This window comes from Typopeltis vanoorti, chromosome 9, assembly GCF_054136105.1.
Source record: "Typopeltis vanoorti isolate ZY-2024b chromosome 9, IOZ_Tvanoo_1.0, whole genome shotgun sequence".
In the NCBI taxonomy this organism is placed as follows: Eukaryota; Metazoa; Arthropoda; class Arachnida; order Uropygi; family Thelyphonidae; genus Typopeltis; species Typopeltis vanoorti.
Window position 1 is genome coordinate 52,844,191 of NC_143557.1, and position 17,052 is coordinate 52,861,242.

The 17,052-nt window shown below is 34.8% G+C and overlaps 1 protein-coding gene across 1 annotated transcript in view; it reads left to right on the forward strand.

Annotated features, from left to right (window-relative positions):
- Positions 1-7,290, forward strand: part of LOC150103045 (ubiquitin carboxyl-terminal hydrolase 43-like) — a 28,307-nt gene extending 21,017 nt beyond the window's left edge. Inside the window, exons 6-7 of the mRNA XM_090398217.1 lie at positions 6,124-6,378; positions 6,843-7,290. Of these exons, the coding sequence (XP_090254343.1) occupies positions 6,124-6,378; positions 6,843-7,012 (425 nt within the window). The 3' untranslated portion in view covers positions 7,013-7,290. The remainder of the gene's footprint in view (positions 1-6,123; positions 6,379-6,842) is intronic.
- The last annotated feature ends 9,762 nt before the right edge of the window (positions 7,291-17,052 follow it).

Below are 17,052 nucleotides of genomic sequence, written 5' to 3' on the forward strand. Positions count from 1 at the left end.
TCCACTTCTCTTATCCTATCTTTTTAAGATAATCTTTTTAAAAAAAAACTAAGGTTTTCCATAAAATTTACTGAGATTCACATCATTATCATTATGTGAGAGACAGATTTCAGTCTTAGTATTTGAATCCTTTAGCGTTTATAAATATATTTAACAAGTACTCGAATAATAAACTCTCTGGTACAACATTCCTGATCATAAAGTTCTTAGAAGATTCCCTCTACGCAACCTTTCTGTCCTCTACCTGCTATTTACCCACTCATCTCATTAAGTGGGATAGGTACGATTGCTGGGTTGATAAAGATTTCAATTTAAAGTTTTCAACTTCTCCATTTTCTAACTTACAGGCCATGGGGATTCGAATCTTCTCCCCACTGAATCCGAATTTTCCACTCTGGGTTCATCATCCCTCTTAATGGAAGTCCAAGTTCTGTTTGTTTTCTCTAGACCACGACTTTGGGATCATCTGACCATTAGCTCACCTACTGCTTTAATATGCTAAAGATGGTGTTTCATAAAAAATAGTCGCCAATAACTACTTGGTAATCTTAAATCTTTAAGTGTTTAGTTAACGCTAGTTTGCTTCTTATATCTACCACGATTAAACGCTCATTTTTATCAGACCTACACTATTTTCCTTGGCCTTATGTTTCTGGAGAACCTGATTATTCATTCAGTCGAGTCCAGATTTATTATGAAATTATGAATTCGCTGTTTGGATTCATAATGAAATAAATATGCAGAGAAACTTATGTAAGATGTCCATCAGTGTTATCTGTTTGTATTAGTGTCACTTCCGTTAAACGATGTCTTCGAGTTAATACTTCTTAATTCTTTTATTGTACCCTCAAAGACAATTTTCTTGAAATTCTATTCCTGATGGTCGAATAACAAAACCATATTTAAACATCACGCTTCTTTTAATTTTGATTTTTTTTAATTTTCTAATTTTTAATTTTTTTTTCCAATATGCCAATAACTTCATAAGTCTTTTTTAAATTATTTCTTGACATTGTTTAATATTAATCATCAAGCAATTATTTTAATCATTAAACTGAACACAAAATGTAATTTAAAAATGCCACAATGGTGTCGTTTAATAGAGATAAATGTATTAAAAGTAAATTAATTATCAGTCATAAACAAGATAACCTAAAACCTGTTTCAAAACACTAGAATAAGGCCATTTAATAAAGTTATTTAAAAAAACATTCTATACTGTTATGGTATTCAGCACACTTTGCACTAACAGTCCCATCTCCGTACTCTTACTGTACCAGTTATATCCCTTCCTTCTGTATCAGCAAATGTTGCTTTCACTTATTTGATCGCATTTTACCTTTTAATCAGCTTCAATACCTTCTATTAGTTAAATTATTGACTGATATCTAATAAATGACTAAAATCTTTTGCTAGCTTCGCTAATTCATATGTCTTAGTTTTTTTATAGCCTTTGCAAAATTACATGGTATAAGAATTTATGGCTATAAATTAATCGAAATCCGTTAGTACTTTCTGAAGTAACTGCCTAGGAAATATCTTTTTTGCGTTAATCTAATGACGCAATATACGTTTCCATATTAAGAAAATCGAAAGGGAAAGGAGAAACAATACTTTGATCCTCTCATTGGTTCTTACGTTGCCATGGTATTCCGAATCTATTGTTATCCATTTTTCATGGTGGTGTTAAACGAGACAAGAAAAGGTCATAATTGATTATTGCTAGAGATTAAAATGGTAGATTTATAAATCTGCATTCATGACTGAAACTTTGTGTGCTTGCTCTAAGTATAGACTTTCTGCCAAAGTTCAAACATGACTTTGTGATATTTTATTTGATCCTGACAGGCTTAACTGCTTTAGTTGCGTTTCGCAACAGTGCTGATGCACCTATTAATAAGCGCAATTCGAATGAATTCTTTTTATCGTTATGAAATTTGTCGAAATATTTAAATTATATTCTAAATTAGACAATTCTCGAAACATAAATCATATAAAATGACAGGCAATTATATTCCCTAATATTATGCAATAGCCCATGATTTCCGAAATCATGGTGATATGGGTTTCCATGGCAACTACAGTAATGACTTCTAAAGAAACTAGTTAAATCTTGTCTTGAAATATTGCTATCTTGCTTAACAATACTAAAATAACATTGTTCAAATAAGAATTAAACTTAAAGATAAGACGAGCTTGGAATTACACAGTCAAGATTAGCATTACGGCTTACATAGGAAGAGTCTTTTATTGTGAAGTGGCTAATACCTTTAAATAAAGGTATTAGCCACTTCACAATAAAAGACTCTTCCTATGTAAGCCGTAATGCTAATCTTGACTGTGTAATTCCAAGCTAGTCGAAGTCAGTTATGCTTAAGTGTTCTCAAGCCGCGTTTTTTTTCTTCGGGAATTTGGATTTTCTTCAAGTAAACACATAGATCTAGAAAGAATATAAATCAGTAAGAAAAGTATATAGTTATCATATCTATCTATTTAATGTTATAATTTGTGGTACTTTTACTGTTCTATTGGCGTCATTCTTTGCATATCTTAAGAAATCCTATTTATGCTATGATTAAACAGTCGTATTAAGATAACGAGTTACTGTACCTGAAACCTGTGAAGGTACTTCTAAAAAACGATGGTTCTAATATCGCATTTTTCTTTAGAAGTAATTATGAACCTGCAGGTGCTTTAAGGTCTCTTCTTTTCATTCTACTCTTCACATTTTCATTTCCTTCCCATGACCCAAATAGCCGACTTCGTTAGATTGTTACGGATGTTGTCTTTCCATTTTCTTCGAGCTGTCTTGATTTGAGATATCATATAGTTATTTATTGCATTTTTAATTTACAACTCTTTCAGTTAGTTTTCTCGATGCTCCAATTATTTCATCCGTGAGGGTATCTTTTTCAACAGTTTGTTCTCATAACGGTGGAGTTTCTCCAAAAGGAGTTGCAACTATTCAAATGAGGAATACCCTGGTTTGTTGATTTTATAGATGTCCAATTGTGTCCTTTTTGAGAACAATATAATTTTTTCTCAAAAATAACAGATTCTGTCTTTAAATTACTGCCATTCTTATCATATGTCAGTATCGACGATGGCATTTGGTTAGAAATATCTAGATTTGAATCCTGTCTATAATCCAGAGAACTTTTATTAAGTGTCTTTACAATGAAGATCTCAGAATTTTTCTTCCCAAAAATTGACGAGAACAAACACAATTTACAGACTTATACACCGGCCTCATGATCCTAGTTGTCTCTCTCTCAGTAAACATTGAATATCGTGTCATAAAGTGGAAAGTATGTATATATCATTATTTTATGTTCATACTGTTTCTATTCTTCTTGTAACTGTTATGAATTCAGTTTTGCTTTGGTTATTATGCAAACGAACGTTATTTGATATTCCCTTAATTCTTTGAAGCTGTCTTCAATGCAACTGTCCCCTTTCCTCTCTCTCTCTCTCGTTAAATATTAATGGTATAATGCATCTCCCTGTTTCAATCCGTATTGTAACCAGAGTTTTATTTGCTAGTATCTTTTTTTTTTTTTTTTTGGACAAATTTACATATAACCTGAGTAGTATTCGCGCAGTGTGTGTGTGTGTGTGAGAGATATTCTACTGTTTGGAAAGGGTTTTGAATATGTAGTACTCATCTCAGTGGAATATAGTCCGCGCCGTTAGCCTAGTGGCTTTGCGCTTCGCAACCATATGCTTGGGGGAAGGAGTTTCCTGGGCTCGATTCCCGTCGCCGACGTGAAGAGCTTAAGGATCTTCCTCAGCCATAGCCAAGTTAGCCGGTCTTGGGCGTCGACAGCAGAGTCTTTCCCCCCAGTTTATCTGGGGGTTTTCATCCCGCAAGCAGTCAAACCGGCCCCGTGAATACACGGATCTACAGCCATAAATACTTAATCCCCCAATGAGGGGAATCAACTCGCCCCAATAGAGATGGGGGAGAAAAGGGAGGAAACTCCATATGAATAAATAAATAAGTGGAAAATAAATCCACGGTTTGCATTTATTATGCCAATGACAGCTTTCATAATTTGGTCCATGCAGTAGAAGAACCGAAATTCTCCTGAAGGCATCCCTACTGCCATCCTTTTTTGAACAAAAGATTAAGATCCTCATCTTACAGTCTTAAATCCTCCCAGAAAATAGCAGTGATTTTGATATCCAATAGCTACCGTAAAGGTTAATGGGAATGCCTACAGGAGAATTCCAGTTCTTCTTCGCCACGGCTCAAGTTACGAAAGCTGCGATCGGCATAATTGATACAAATTGTGGATTATTCCACTAAAAACGTAAAGAGATCGATCGCATGTACAGCTAATCTGTTTTGTAAAATCACAGCACCACCGATTTGTGGTCATTTTAAGACTGTAAATGAAAAGTGAGATGATGAATTTCCCTGTGAGTTTTCATACATGCTTAAAATAGAGCTCAATGATGGCGATATAAAAAAAATATTGATGACAAATCTGGCTATGGGTGTATAATTGAGTCCATGACATTAAAAAGTGTAACGATCTAACCTTTATCGACCTTAAAATGCTCGTGGACTAGAATCTTAACAAAGCATTGCTGCATGGAACCGTCGATTGATGTTCGAGAACCCTATAAAGTGATCATAACAGCTGACAACATTCTCGATGCATCTCTTCGTGGTCGTCCTGTCATCGATGAATGGAAAGGGCAATATATCGCCTTTCTTCTAAGAACTGACAAACGATGAACGATTCATCAACTCTTTCGATTCAGTGTGACGTTAATAAGATCGCCAAGTGAACTGTTTTCGCTGCAAAGTGACTTCCTGCGTTGTATATTTAGATATTCAGAAAATCTTTCCCTAGATTTTTTATGGCAATCTTAACCATGAAAGGCTAGCTTGCTGTCGATAGCAAACGTGTTAAATTCTCTAATGAGGAAATAGTGGTCTTAAAATCATTTGCCTAAACTCATGCCACAGTGTGTCTGAATTCAGACACACTGTGACATGAGTTTAGGCAAATTCAGTGACCAAACCATCATACATTACTCACCAACTTGGTAGCCTTTTGCTCCAGTACAAAAGTTCATTACTCCAGTACATTTTTGCTCTTCTAACACTCAGAGGAGTGTTAACTTATGGAGAGCATTTATCAATTTTAGTATTTTTTTTTTTCATTTGTCAGGCCATTTTGGAAACAGCAGATTGCCTGCTTAATCTTTATTGTCCTAGAAAGCATATTATACCCTCAATAAATTTAAAATTAAAATCAAGGTTAAGAGATAATCTGCTTATAAAGGTCGAGCAATCATTCAAATTAATTCTGTTGATATACACTTAACGACTGATCTTCACTCGGTACTTATCCAGAAAAGAAAACAATGAAAGAAAAATATAAAATGATGCCTCTCGAATTTTTATGTAAAAAAACTTACATTAGAGGGCATTATGGGAAGATTGTAAGACAATTTGAAAGGCATTATGTTGAACCAAAAACTAAAATATGGATGCTGTTATGTAGCCATTGGCCGTTGAGAAGATGTATGGTACAAATATACAATATTCCTTTCTTCTCTTAAGTTATATCGGAGAAAAAAATCAACGAAAAAATAAGCTGTGCATTGCATGATAAAAACTACTTGTATTCTTATTATTTTCACACACGATAATGTTATTCTTGGCATAATTTAATTTACATTACTTTTTTTTTTGATAACAGCATATTATAATTTTGTTGTTTTTTATTGAGTTCCATGGCCTAACCTTGATAAGAACAAAAAAAAGTTTATCGTACCAATATCAGAGGCCTTTAGAACGCAAAAGGACTAAAAAGTCAATTTGTTATGTAAGATATCTTATGCAGTTCCCTAAATGGCGATATAAACTTCTTAAAGCATGTGTATTTCCATATTATAAATGTATTTCTTACAAAATTGTCTTTATGCATGTTCTTGTTTGTGTTTTATGAGTGTTTTCTAGTGAAATGTATCTTATGAAAAACGGAAATTTTTCTTAGTATGAAATTTTAATTTTTTAAAATTAAAATTAATTTTTGTATGCGACTTTATTGGTAGATAAGTTTAGTATTTCTGTATTCCCCAATGTACTTGTTTGTGCTTTTACAGCATGCTGCAAAAATCCAACAGACAATCAGTGGTACCTCTTTGATGACACCAAGGTCATTCCTGTACGAGAGTGTGAGGTCGTCACCGAAGATGCCTATATTTTGTTTTACCAACGCAGCACCGCATCCGATTCCACACCGTCCTTATCATCTTCGACCTCGTCAGGATACAGCACAGAGTCCTCTTCGTCATTAGTAATCACTGATCATGCAGTAAATCTCCGTCGATCTACACTGCAAAGTACAGAATCTACAGGTAAATCTCTCTCTCTCTCTCTCTCTCTCTCTCTCTCTCTCTCTCTCTCTGTTGTCTTTAGTAGGTTTTTTCCTTTTCAAAATACTCCAATTTAAATATCAGAAAAGATGAAGGGAAGTCATGATTTTCAAATAAGCAGTTATTTTTCAAGTGAATAAAAGATAAATTTACAACGACTAAACTCATGCATCTGCTAATTTCATTTACTCAGAATAAACATTAGTACTTTTGAGATGATTCACAGCATTCAAGTCAAGATAAAGGTAATTTACCATCAAATAAAATAAGCCTCTCTGTGCACAATATACTGATTGTATAAGTGGGTACCAATGTGAATGGTGGATTTGTACATCGAAATTGCGCTAACGGTGAATTTAAACTAATAATACAGTTATATAAATTCACCCGATACCGCATCCTATTTATCACTTGATAGCTTATGTCTTCTTTTCCATTTCTTACAGAAGATCCTCAAAGTTCTCCTCGCACTCGTTGTAGTCAGACCATATCAGCGCACCCAACAGAGAACTCACACGTTGACGTTTTTTCCACGTGTAGTCCAGAAGAAAATAGTCATGAGGAAGACAATTCCCACAGTCCTAGGAAATGGTATGTGACAGTAACATCAGTATAAAAACTAGCATCCTTCCTCTGCGCACCCTACTGGAACTGTATGTGCACCTTGTGTAAAGTGTCGCTAGTGAAAGATCTCAACAGCGTGGAGTTGAGCTCCATGCATTTAGTCACGTGATATATATACTATGTTAAGACTACAGATGAACGTTATTTTTCCTCGTTCAAAATGTATAAAATAAGTCATCGATGCCGACAGAAATAAACAAATAAATAGATATATTAATACACTATCTTTCCCTACGATGAAATAGAAATAAACTTTATGCAACTATCGTAGTGGTGTATTTTTTGTTGACATCATTGCAACATTCTTATAGTCTCCAGGTAATATATGATTTTCATCGTGCGGTGTGACACCACCATACTTATTCGAATAATCAAGAGGACTTAAAAGTGTTATGCTCTCTGCAGCATCATTCGGGATTTTCTAACCCGTCGTCCATCAAGATACTAAATGTGCTGTAGTTTCTAACGTCTCGTGAACATGAGACGTTAGAGTTTCTAACGTCTCATGCAAATCGTTTACGAAATAGCCAAATACAAAACTTTAATTTCAAGAAAATTCGTAGTAAAATTTCCTTCTTCTGCTTAATGCCTTTATTTTTTTTAATAGTAAATAGTAAATGGGTGCTATGACCATGCCTATATGCCATGCCTATATCCTCCTCCTGCACATCGTTTTGCAATCAGTGTCATAAATTTTCAATCTGGTTCTAATAATTTACCAGTCGAAAGTGTTTTGTGGAATGTACCACCATGTGAGTTGAGTTGACTTAGTTGGAATTGCAGCCGAAGCAAATGAGGCCTATATATTATGTTTTCTAATTGTTTGTGTTCTTCAGCCGGTGTGTTTGTTTTGTTTTCGGATAAAAAAAAACTGTGTATTCCTGGACGAAATTCTTCCACCATCGTAAAAAGTTGGGAAAGAGCTGGGTTTCGAATTCTGCCTGGGATAAGATAAACCTGTATAAACTCTTCTCAACTGAAGAACATTTCGCCGTTCCATCTGAAAGACATATATCCAGACGTTGTATTGACGGCGCCATAGAGTCGCCTTCCATCATGTGAAACGTTCCCGTAATGATTATGCACGCCATTGTTGTCCAGTCCTTATGAGCTCCTTGTTATCAGCGAAGAGTGTCATTCATCTTTAAAACTTGAGAAGCGTAGAAGAAAACTAGCAATAAAATGAACACAAATACGGAAAAATAAAATTAGATATTCTTGAATTAATTAAAATGTTGTATTAAACGATTTCAAAACGTAATTATACATTAATTACTAAATACCAATGTTGAATATATGACACTTAAAAAATCTGGAGAACCAATAGACACAATGTGCTATTATTTAAATATATTTAAAAAACAACATAGGATACTGTTTTTATTCATCTGTATAAGGTCGATCTTATATCTTCATAACGAGTTTTAGCAGTAATCCTTCATGCCAAATTTTATCCATGTGTGTCAAATGAATTACGATTCTGATTACTATCACAATGACAGATCTGACAGCTACATTGAGTTCTTTTTACATTTGCACTATGTACTCTAAATGCATGAAAATAATTTCGTGCAGATATGGCATATGTAACTATACGCCGAGTAATATAATACTTTGTATATAGCGATAGATAATACTTCACAACAACAGTACTTTGTAGAAATAAAACAAAATGGGTTAAATTACTGAAACTAAAGGCACGAAAGATGGTAGTAGATGGGTAGTTTAATATTACGACAAGGCAGCAAAGGCCGTGAGCCACGTGTATAATGTCTGTCCGGGTAGTAGTTTTGGGATGAGGGATTGTGCAGAAAAACACTTCTACTTTCGTAGGAATAAACAGCTTATTAGTCTTATTTTGTAATATTTCTGTTCGGAGTCCTTATATATGTGTGTGTGTGTGAGATTCACTTCATTGATTAACCATCGTATACTGATACAAAGCGTATATTTTTGATATTTTATCCGTGTGGTTGTAAAGGATACTTCTACTGCATAGAAGTGATCACGGTAAACATTCTATTGTTGAGTGCCCCCTTTATATTTTTTTTCACATATTTCAGTGAAATTAAAATATACAGGTCTCATAACTTGCATAATAACGAATAAGTTGGCCACGATAATCATAGACATCCCATCCTTTTCCTTTGAAGGAAGTTCCCGGCTATCTTGGGACTGTGAAGACGAGTTTCAGCATACTGTAAGATTAAGTCAAAGTATATCAGAAATTCTGCAAAGTGCCCCCATTTCGCATATTCATGATTTATTTTGTTCTCAAGAAGGAAAGGGATATTTCTCCGACAAAACTTCTCCGTTGTATTACTGCAGTTGGCTCCCGAGTTTGGTTCATCCAGTTACATCTAGTTCCTCTCCCATCATCTCCGGAAGCCATCTAATAAAGAAAGACATCAAGATAAAGAAAATAAATCCAGTCTTTTCTTTATCTGTGGTGCTTAGTGGAAGATATCTTTTCACCAGATTGAGTGATTCGCCGTAATTTATATTCACCCTGTAGTATTACTTCTTCCCAGAATTGCAACACAGAAGTGCTGACGACAGTTTGACGAATCTGCCTCATCCAGCTGGATGAGGCAAATTCGTATAGAATATCTGGCATTCTTGCACTTTCACTGTAGCAGTTTCGTATCACTTGTGTACATATCTTCCAAGATGACTTTACAGTCTCTTAAAGATGTGTGTAGTTCATCTCGAACATATGCTTGCGGAAAACATCATCATCATCATCATCAAATTCCTGCCATGTACCCTCAAGGGGTGTACAGGATATGACAGTACTACATGAAAAAAATTACATCATTACTAACTTCCTATCTACAATTTTCCTCCAAATCAGTCTGTTACTTGTCAACACTCCAACATTATCAGATCTTATATTTCTATCGTCTAAGGCACTTTGTACCGTATCAATCCACCTATATCTTGGTCTTCCTCTGGGTCGTTTTCCTGCCAACCTGGCAGAGAACACGTGTTTTGCTAATCTTTCCTCTCCCATTCTATTTAAGTGACCATACCATCTGAGATTAGCTCTGCTAACGCATTCCTGGATGCTGACAATGTCAAGTTCTTTCCTAATATCCTCATTTTTAATATGATATTGCCATTGATGCCATCTGTTCACACCTCTAATCTTTCTCAGGACTCTCATATCTGCGGTCTCTAGTCTTTGGTCAAGTGTTTTACTTCTGACCCAGCTCTCAGATCCATAAGTTAAAATTGGTTTGAACACAGTCTTGTATACAGCTAATTTAGTGTTCCGACTAATTTCTTTCTTATTCCATATGAATTTATTCAATTGACTTCCCACGATACCAGCTTTGCTGATTCTGTTGTCTATTTCTATATTTAGTTTACCATCTTCAGTAAAAATTGTGCCTAAGTAGCTGAAATGTTTTACTTGTTCCACAGGTTCTCCATTCACAACACAGTTGACATTTTCAATGATTCTGCCTATTTTCATTGTCTTTGTCTTTTTATTGCTGACCTTCATACCATATCTATTACAACAGCTATTCAATTTAGTCAGAGAATCTTGCAGACTTGTAGCGGATTTATTTAGAAGTATAAAATCATCCGCATAAAGCAAAGAGCTGACATTAACATCTCCAATTTTGATATCAGGTTTAATACCACATTCCTTCATAATGTGATCCATATAGATAATGAATAACAGAGGGGATAATGTACATCCTTGTCTCACACCAGATTTAACATTAAACCATCTTCCTGTACTTCCTTCAATTCTAACTGCTGACTTACAACTCAAATAAAGACTAAGTATTGCTTGATATAATGCCCCATTGACACCATATAACTGCAGCGTATTGAATAGCTTCTCTCTTGGCACCTTGTCATATGCCTTTTCCAAATCGACAAAACTTAAATACAGATCTTTGTTATATTCCCATGCTTTCTCGACTATTTGTCGTAAAGTGAAGATCTGATCCTGACAGCCTCTATTTGGCCTGAATCCAGCTTGTTCTTCACCAAGCTTTTCTTCCACAATTCTTCTCAACCGTTTCTCAAGTATACTTGCATAGATCTTGCCAGGAACACTCAGTAGGGAAATACCTCTGTAATTCTCACATTCAGTTTTATTTCCCTTTTTATATATGGGTACTATGAGAGCTCTACTCCAATCATCGGGAATTCGTCCCTCTGTCCAGGCTTTCTGAACTATGCAGTGCAGCCACTGTAAGACTCTTATACCACCATACTTCAGCATTTCTGGTCGAATATCATCTACTCCTGCTGCCTTTCCACATTTCAAGCCTTTGATGGCTTTTTCTACTTCAAGTATGGATATGTATTCCTGACTGCATGCCTGGTTAGTGTTTTTTATCACTGTGCTGTCATCACTGCTTGTTTCATTTAGCAGTTTTTCAAAGTAATTACTCCATACTTCAAGGATATCTTTTTCTCCTGTTTTCATTTCACCTTTATCATCTCTAATTCCTTTTACAGCACTCTTTCCTCCATTCCTAAGCTTCTTCAACAACCTCCAGAATATTTTGCCACCTTCTTGATATTTATTTTCTATATTCTTGCCAAAGTCCTCCCATGACTTTTGTTTAGCTAGTTTTACACACTGTTTAGCTTTCTTACATTTGTCTCTGTATTCTGTAAGAGTAAATGCTGACTTATTTGCCAGGAACTTTTGATATGCTTTCTTCTTTTCCTTCACTGCCTCTTTAACTTCCTGTGTCCACCAGGGAGTTCTGATTTTTTTATCTTTGCACACAACCTCACCACATGCCTCTCTGGCAGAATCAATCAATGTCTTTAGTTTACAGTCTCTTAAAGATGTGTGTAGTTCATCTCGAACATATGCTTGCGGAAAACAACTTGACAATATCTGCTGCATTACAGTGTTGGGCGGAACTAGATGGATTAGCATTATTTATTGCTCACATCGAGTCCCGCCTAACACATACATGGTGTCACTTTGCCTTCGCAGCGCAGTGTGTAAACATGATTGCTACAATCCCAAGAATGCATTTGTATCACAAAATTGCCACGAATTTTGAACGTGTCCTCGAAATGGTACAAAAATTGTTATAATTTTTTTTTTAATGAAGTTGCATGTCGATGTTGAGCTATTACTATATGCGTCAGTATTAATCGTTTCTAGATACATCTTACAACACTAGGTCACATTCCATAATTCTATGACATTATTCAGCTTTGGTGCACTACGTGAAAGATGTTTTTGCTGATTTTTTTGTTGAATACATATTTTCATTGACGGCGAAATCATTCTGTACATCCTGTATAATGATGAAATCGTCTAGTTGATAGGTATTTTGCAGGATGGAGAAATCCTCCAGATCTTGATTCAGTAGCTCAGACCTTTTAAATCCAGATTCCTGATTAGTCTTTGATCCAGGGTCATTTTTTTAACATTCAGCTCCCAGCTCTTCAGCTACACTCAGGCTGAAGACGACTATCCTGTTTTTTCAAGCAGGTTTTTCTCTTTCGGGAGGGAGGGAGAAAATCTTTCCAGCTTCATTTCATATTGAAAATATAATTTTATTCTAGATAAAATGTTCTTCACGCCATTTACCAGAACTGAACTCAGATATTTTTCAATCAACAGGCGTCTCCCACTACGTTTCCGAGGTGCTCACATCACCGGAATAAAAGGGAAGGATGTTATTGTTCTTGTTAAATGTCGTTATCACCCAGGCATCTGAGGCTATAAAACCATTGTATTAAGTACATTAATTGTGTGTTGTACTGGGCATTATTTTTCAGGGTTGAAAACTCGAGTTTCCGGGAGCCAAAAAAAACCTTGCCATCTCCGTACGAGACCGGTTAACGGGAGAAAGTGACTAATATTATGATGGGTAACATCATAATACGTCATATGATGGGTAACAAAAGCTTTTATAAAAGCTTTTGTTACCCATCATATGACGGTTTATCATATTAGCATATTAAAAAATAATACTTTCATTACATTTTCAATATTGTATATCAAATTTTGGTACTCGTGGAATCTTTTTAAGGGATTTTCTACGTAATGTGAGTGTTGAGTAAGCTGATCTCATAGAACTTTCAGGGTGTTTTGCTTCCAGTAAAACTTTGGTTTTTACATTCTGCAGAACAGACAAATCTTCTGCAAAAGATGTGCGCAATTAACGGACATAAGAAGCATAATTGCAAAGGAACTGAAGTTTTTTGTTGTGCAGTTAAAATTATACTTCTTTGATCGGAAAGACATACGTTCGAAACTAGTCTACGATGCGAGGAAGTTTTCAAATGCGTTTCAACAGATGGCGCGTAATCTGAAAGTAGGATTATCCTTAAAGAAATATATTTATTTATCCGAGTATCTTGAAGGAAACAGAATAAACAAGTCGAAGAATGCACATGGAAAACAGATGTAATACACAGGACTCATAGCCATGGTTGTCGCGACAAACTAACCTACGAAATCTCTTAGTAGATACCATTTGACATCGCGATTCTTAGCTGACGAATATTCTGTTTTGTAACAGGATGCAACATGAATTTCATTTGCCATTAGATATATAATTAGGGATGGTCGGTCGAAATTGCTACCTCTCACCTCTACTGAATCCAGAAAATGTCACATCCATTGGAAAGCTGTGAATTCAGATCTCACCAGGGATGAGATCTGCTTCGTCCTTTCTCCTTGTAAAAGTAGACAGATTAATATTCATATTGATGTCCGATGGAAGCTATCATGTTGAGAATTAAATCATGAAGTATTAGATAATATGGATGATTAAGTATCGGCACTTAGAGTTGAGGTGTGTGGGGGTGGGGGGAGAGATTCGAATTTAAAAGTACGTACGTATAAGAGACAAATTACGTTTATTAGATAGGGAGTGTGACTAACACTATGTGATGTAGCATGCAAATTTAATGTACAAGAAGGCTAAAGATCAGAGGAAAGACTCGGATTGAGAACGTTCGACAAAGCGAAGAACTGTTTGAACAAAAAAGGAATAAAATAATTTACACCAGACTGACGCTGACCAGAAACAGACAAGGGTGGAAATTGTATCCGGCTTCATTGTCGATGTCCAGTTTACAAATAAAGAAGAAATAATACAGTATAATTCTTTCAAAAGCAAGAGGAGGAGGAAGAAACAATATTAGGTGTTAGGTTTTGATTTTTGGTTTTGTTTCCTTCTGAGAACACGCGAAATTAACAGGCAAGCAAACATGCTATTAGTGGGTGGTAGATGCGTAGTATGTAGATGGTGGATTATTTAGTGTACCAGTTGCTGTACATGCGTAGCGTGAATGTTGTAAGTCTGTAAATAGAAGAGTGTAAGTATTGTAAACGGTGAGTTGTGTGCTGCAGGTTCCCTTCTCCCACGATGACACCTTGAACATAATAATAATAATAATTTTTTTGACAACAGTATACAAGGGAATGTATTTCAATCAGTGCTCAATGTTTCACTAAGAACATTTATAATAATGATTTCTTGTATTTTTCTTACTTTTCCATATTCAGAAAGAGCAGCCTTGTTTTGAAACATATTTAACATCGAGATATTTAAAAATGTATAATTTACGTTAATTTGGAGAAAAATCCTTATTTCAAATGGAATTTGTGATTTACGCGCAGGAGATAAGAGGTATTCAGTAGTTAAGTAAATATACTAATCCTTGAAATAAATTAAATGTCTTTATACAGTATATGAAATGATTATTTGAATTTATTTCCGCTATTAAAACGCTGCTGGTGGAAGGTTTTAAATGTTCATTCACTGTAGTGGAGCCGAATACTGTTGTGTGTATAAATTCTTTCTCCCCTCACCATTTATGCCAAAGCAGTACTATTAGAACTAATTAAAATAATATTGCATTTTCAGATTTCTGTTAGAGTTAAATCTGGACGTTGATTCCTATAATATTAAAGAAACTAGTATTTAAACTACCTATTGTACTAAGTTTTTTGGATAGCGTGAAACCAGACAGAAGCGAGTATGAGTGCTCTAGTAGGTGTAGCCATATAGCGACTGAGAGAGATAAATGGGCAAATATTGATTGGTTGATTGATTTGTTCCTACGCATTAGCGCAGAGGCAACTGGACTATATGAACCTATTCAACTTATTATACTTATCAGAGTAAACTTATTATACTTGGCAGAAATAAATATCCAGTTTAGACAGTGATTCCACAAACTCTCTTCGAAACTGGTTTTGAATAACAGTTGTATATCTGCAATCATGAAACTACAAAACACGAGCTGCTGGGTCGCCATTGTACTATACCACAATAACATATCTGGTCGCCAAGATAGATGTTCCATGAACTCTCATACGCATTTTAACAGTTTATTCTTCTTAATGTTGGAACTTTATCTTCTATAAGTCCTTTACGTTTTACCTTTATGTAATAAATATATCTAAGTATAAATATAGATTGAAATAATCCAGTGTTAACATTGCCATATCTTTAGGACTTCAAATTGGAACACATTTTAATTTGTTGTACGAGGATGTGTATATATATATAATTAGGATAACCAAATTTATAAAATAACGTGGTTATCCTAATATACAATATCCCCAAGTTAAAAAATTTATTACTATATATATATTATATTAATAATATATAATATAATAAATAAAATATATAATAAATAAAAATATATTAATATATATATATATATATATTTTTTGGTTTTATGAAGAATTAAATGACTAGAACCGAAATTTAAGTAAAATGGTTTTAATATAAACACACTACTAGTTTTGGCCTGTAACAGCCTTCTTCAGGTGACATTATAAAAGAAAAAACACTAAACATTGAGGGTTAAAAGAATATGAACAACGTACAACGTTGTTCATATATTGTTTTCATGCTAATTATGTATAAAGACTGTCTGTGTTGTTCATAGTCTTTTAACCCTCAATGTTTAGTGTTTTTTCTTTTATAATATCACCTGAAGAAGGCTGTTACAGGCCGAAAATAGTAGTGTGTTTATATTAAAACCTTTTTACTTAAATCTCGGTTCTAGTCATTTAATTCTTCATAAATCTATGTATGTTAACCGAGTCAATGATCATTCTGTCATATATATATATATATATATATGGGTTGAAATAATCCAGTGTTAACATTGCCATATCTTTAGGCCTTCAAATTGGGACACATTTTAATTTGTTGTACGAGGATGTGTGTGTGTGTGTGTGTGTGTGTGTGTGTGTGTGTGTGTGTGTGTGTGTGTGTGTGTGTGTGTGTGTATATATATATACTGTTTTTAATAAATTTTTTATCTTGGGGATATTGTATATTAGGATAACCAAGTTATTTTATAAACTTGGTTATTTTAACTCCTAATCCCAAATATGCAAACAATTAAGTTTGCGCCTGAAACAAAGTTCAAGTCTAAAGATGATACCAGGGCAACTCATTGTAAAGGTGGATAAAGCTCTGATCACTATTCTTAGTATTTTCCCATAATGTAAAGCGCATTTCACTAGAAGATGTATACTGCAATGCATTATGAGTTGTGTCACTACCCAGACCGGTTTCAACCTTTTTTGAGATCTCCTCAGTGAGTAGCTAGACCCTAAATACCAAGGTTATTGAACTATTAAAGCTCTGATCATGGCAGGAGGGTAACAGCAATAGTCGAGCCTCAGTTAGAACTTCATTGGCTACAGCATTGCCATCCGTTACCCTCCAAGGGTATTGGATTGAATGAATCAATCCTTAATATATTTTTTCATACCAAGGTTATAGTCCTTATAAGGACTGGCTTAAAGGGGCGAAGCAAGAATGCTTTTCATATTCCCCGTTATCTGTAGAGGACAGTGTAGGGATAAGGTGTTAATGAGCTATTAAAGCTCTGATCATGGCAGGAGGGTAACAGCAACAGCCGAACCTCAGTTAAAACTTCATTGGTACAGCATTGCCATCCATTACCCTCCAAGGGTATTGGATTGTCTTCCCAACCAGATTATATAGTAATACGGAACCTTATCAACTTTATCTATAGCAGTTGCAACAAGGTGTTTTTATT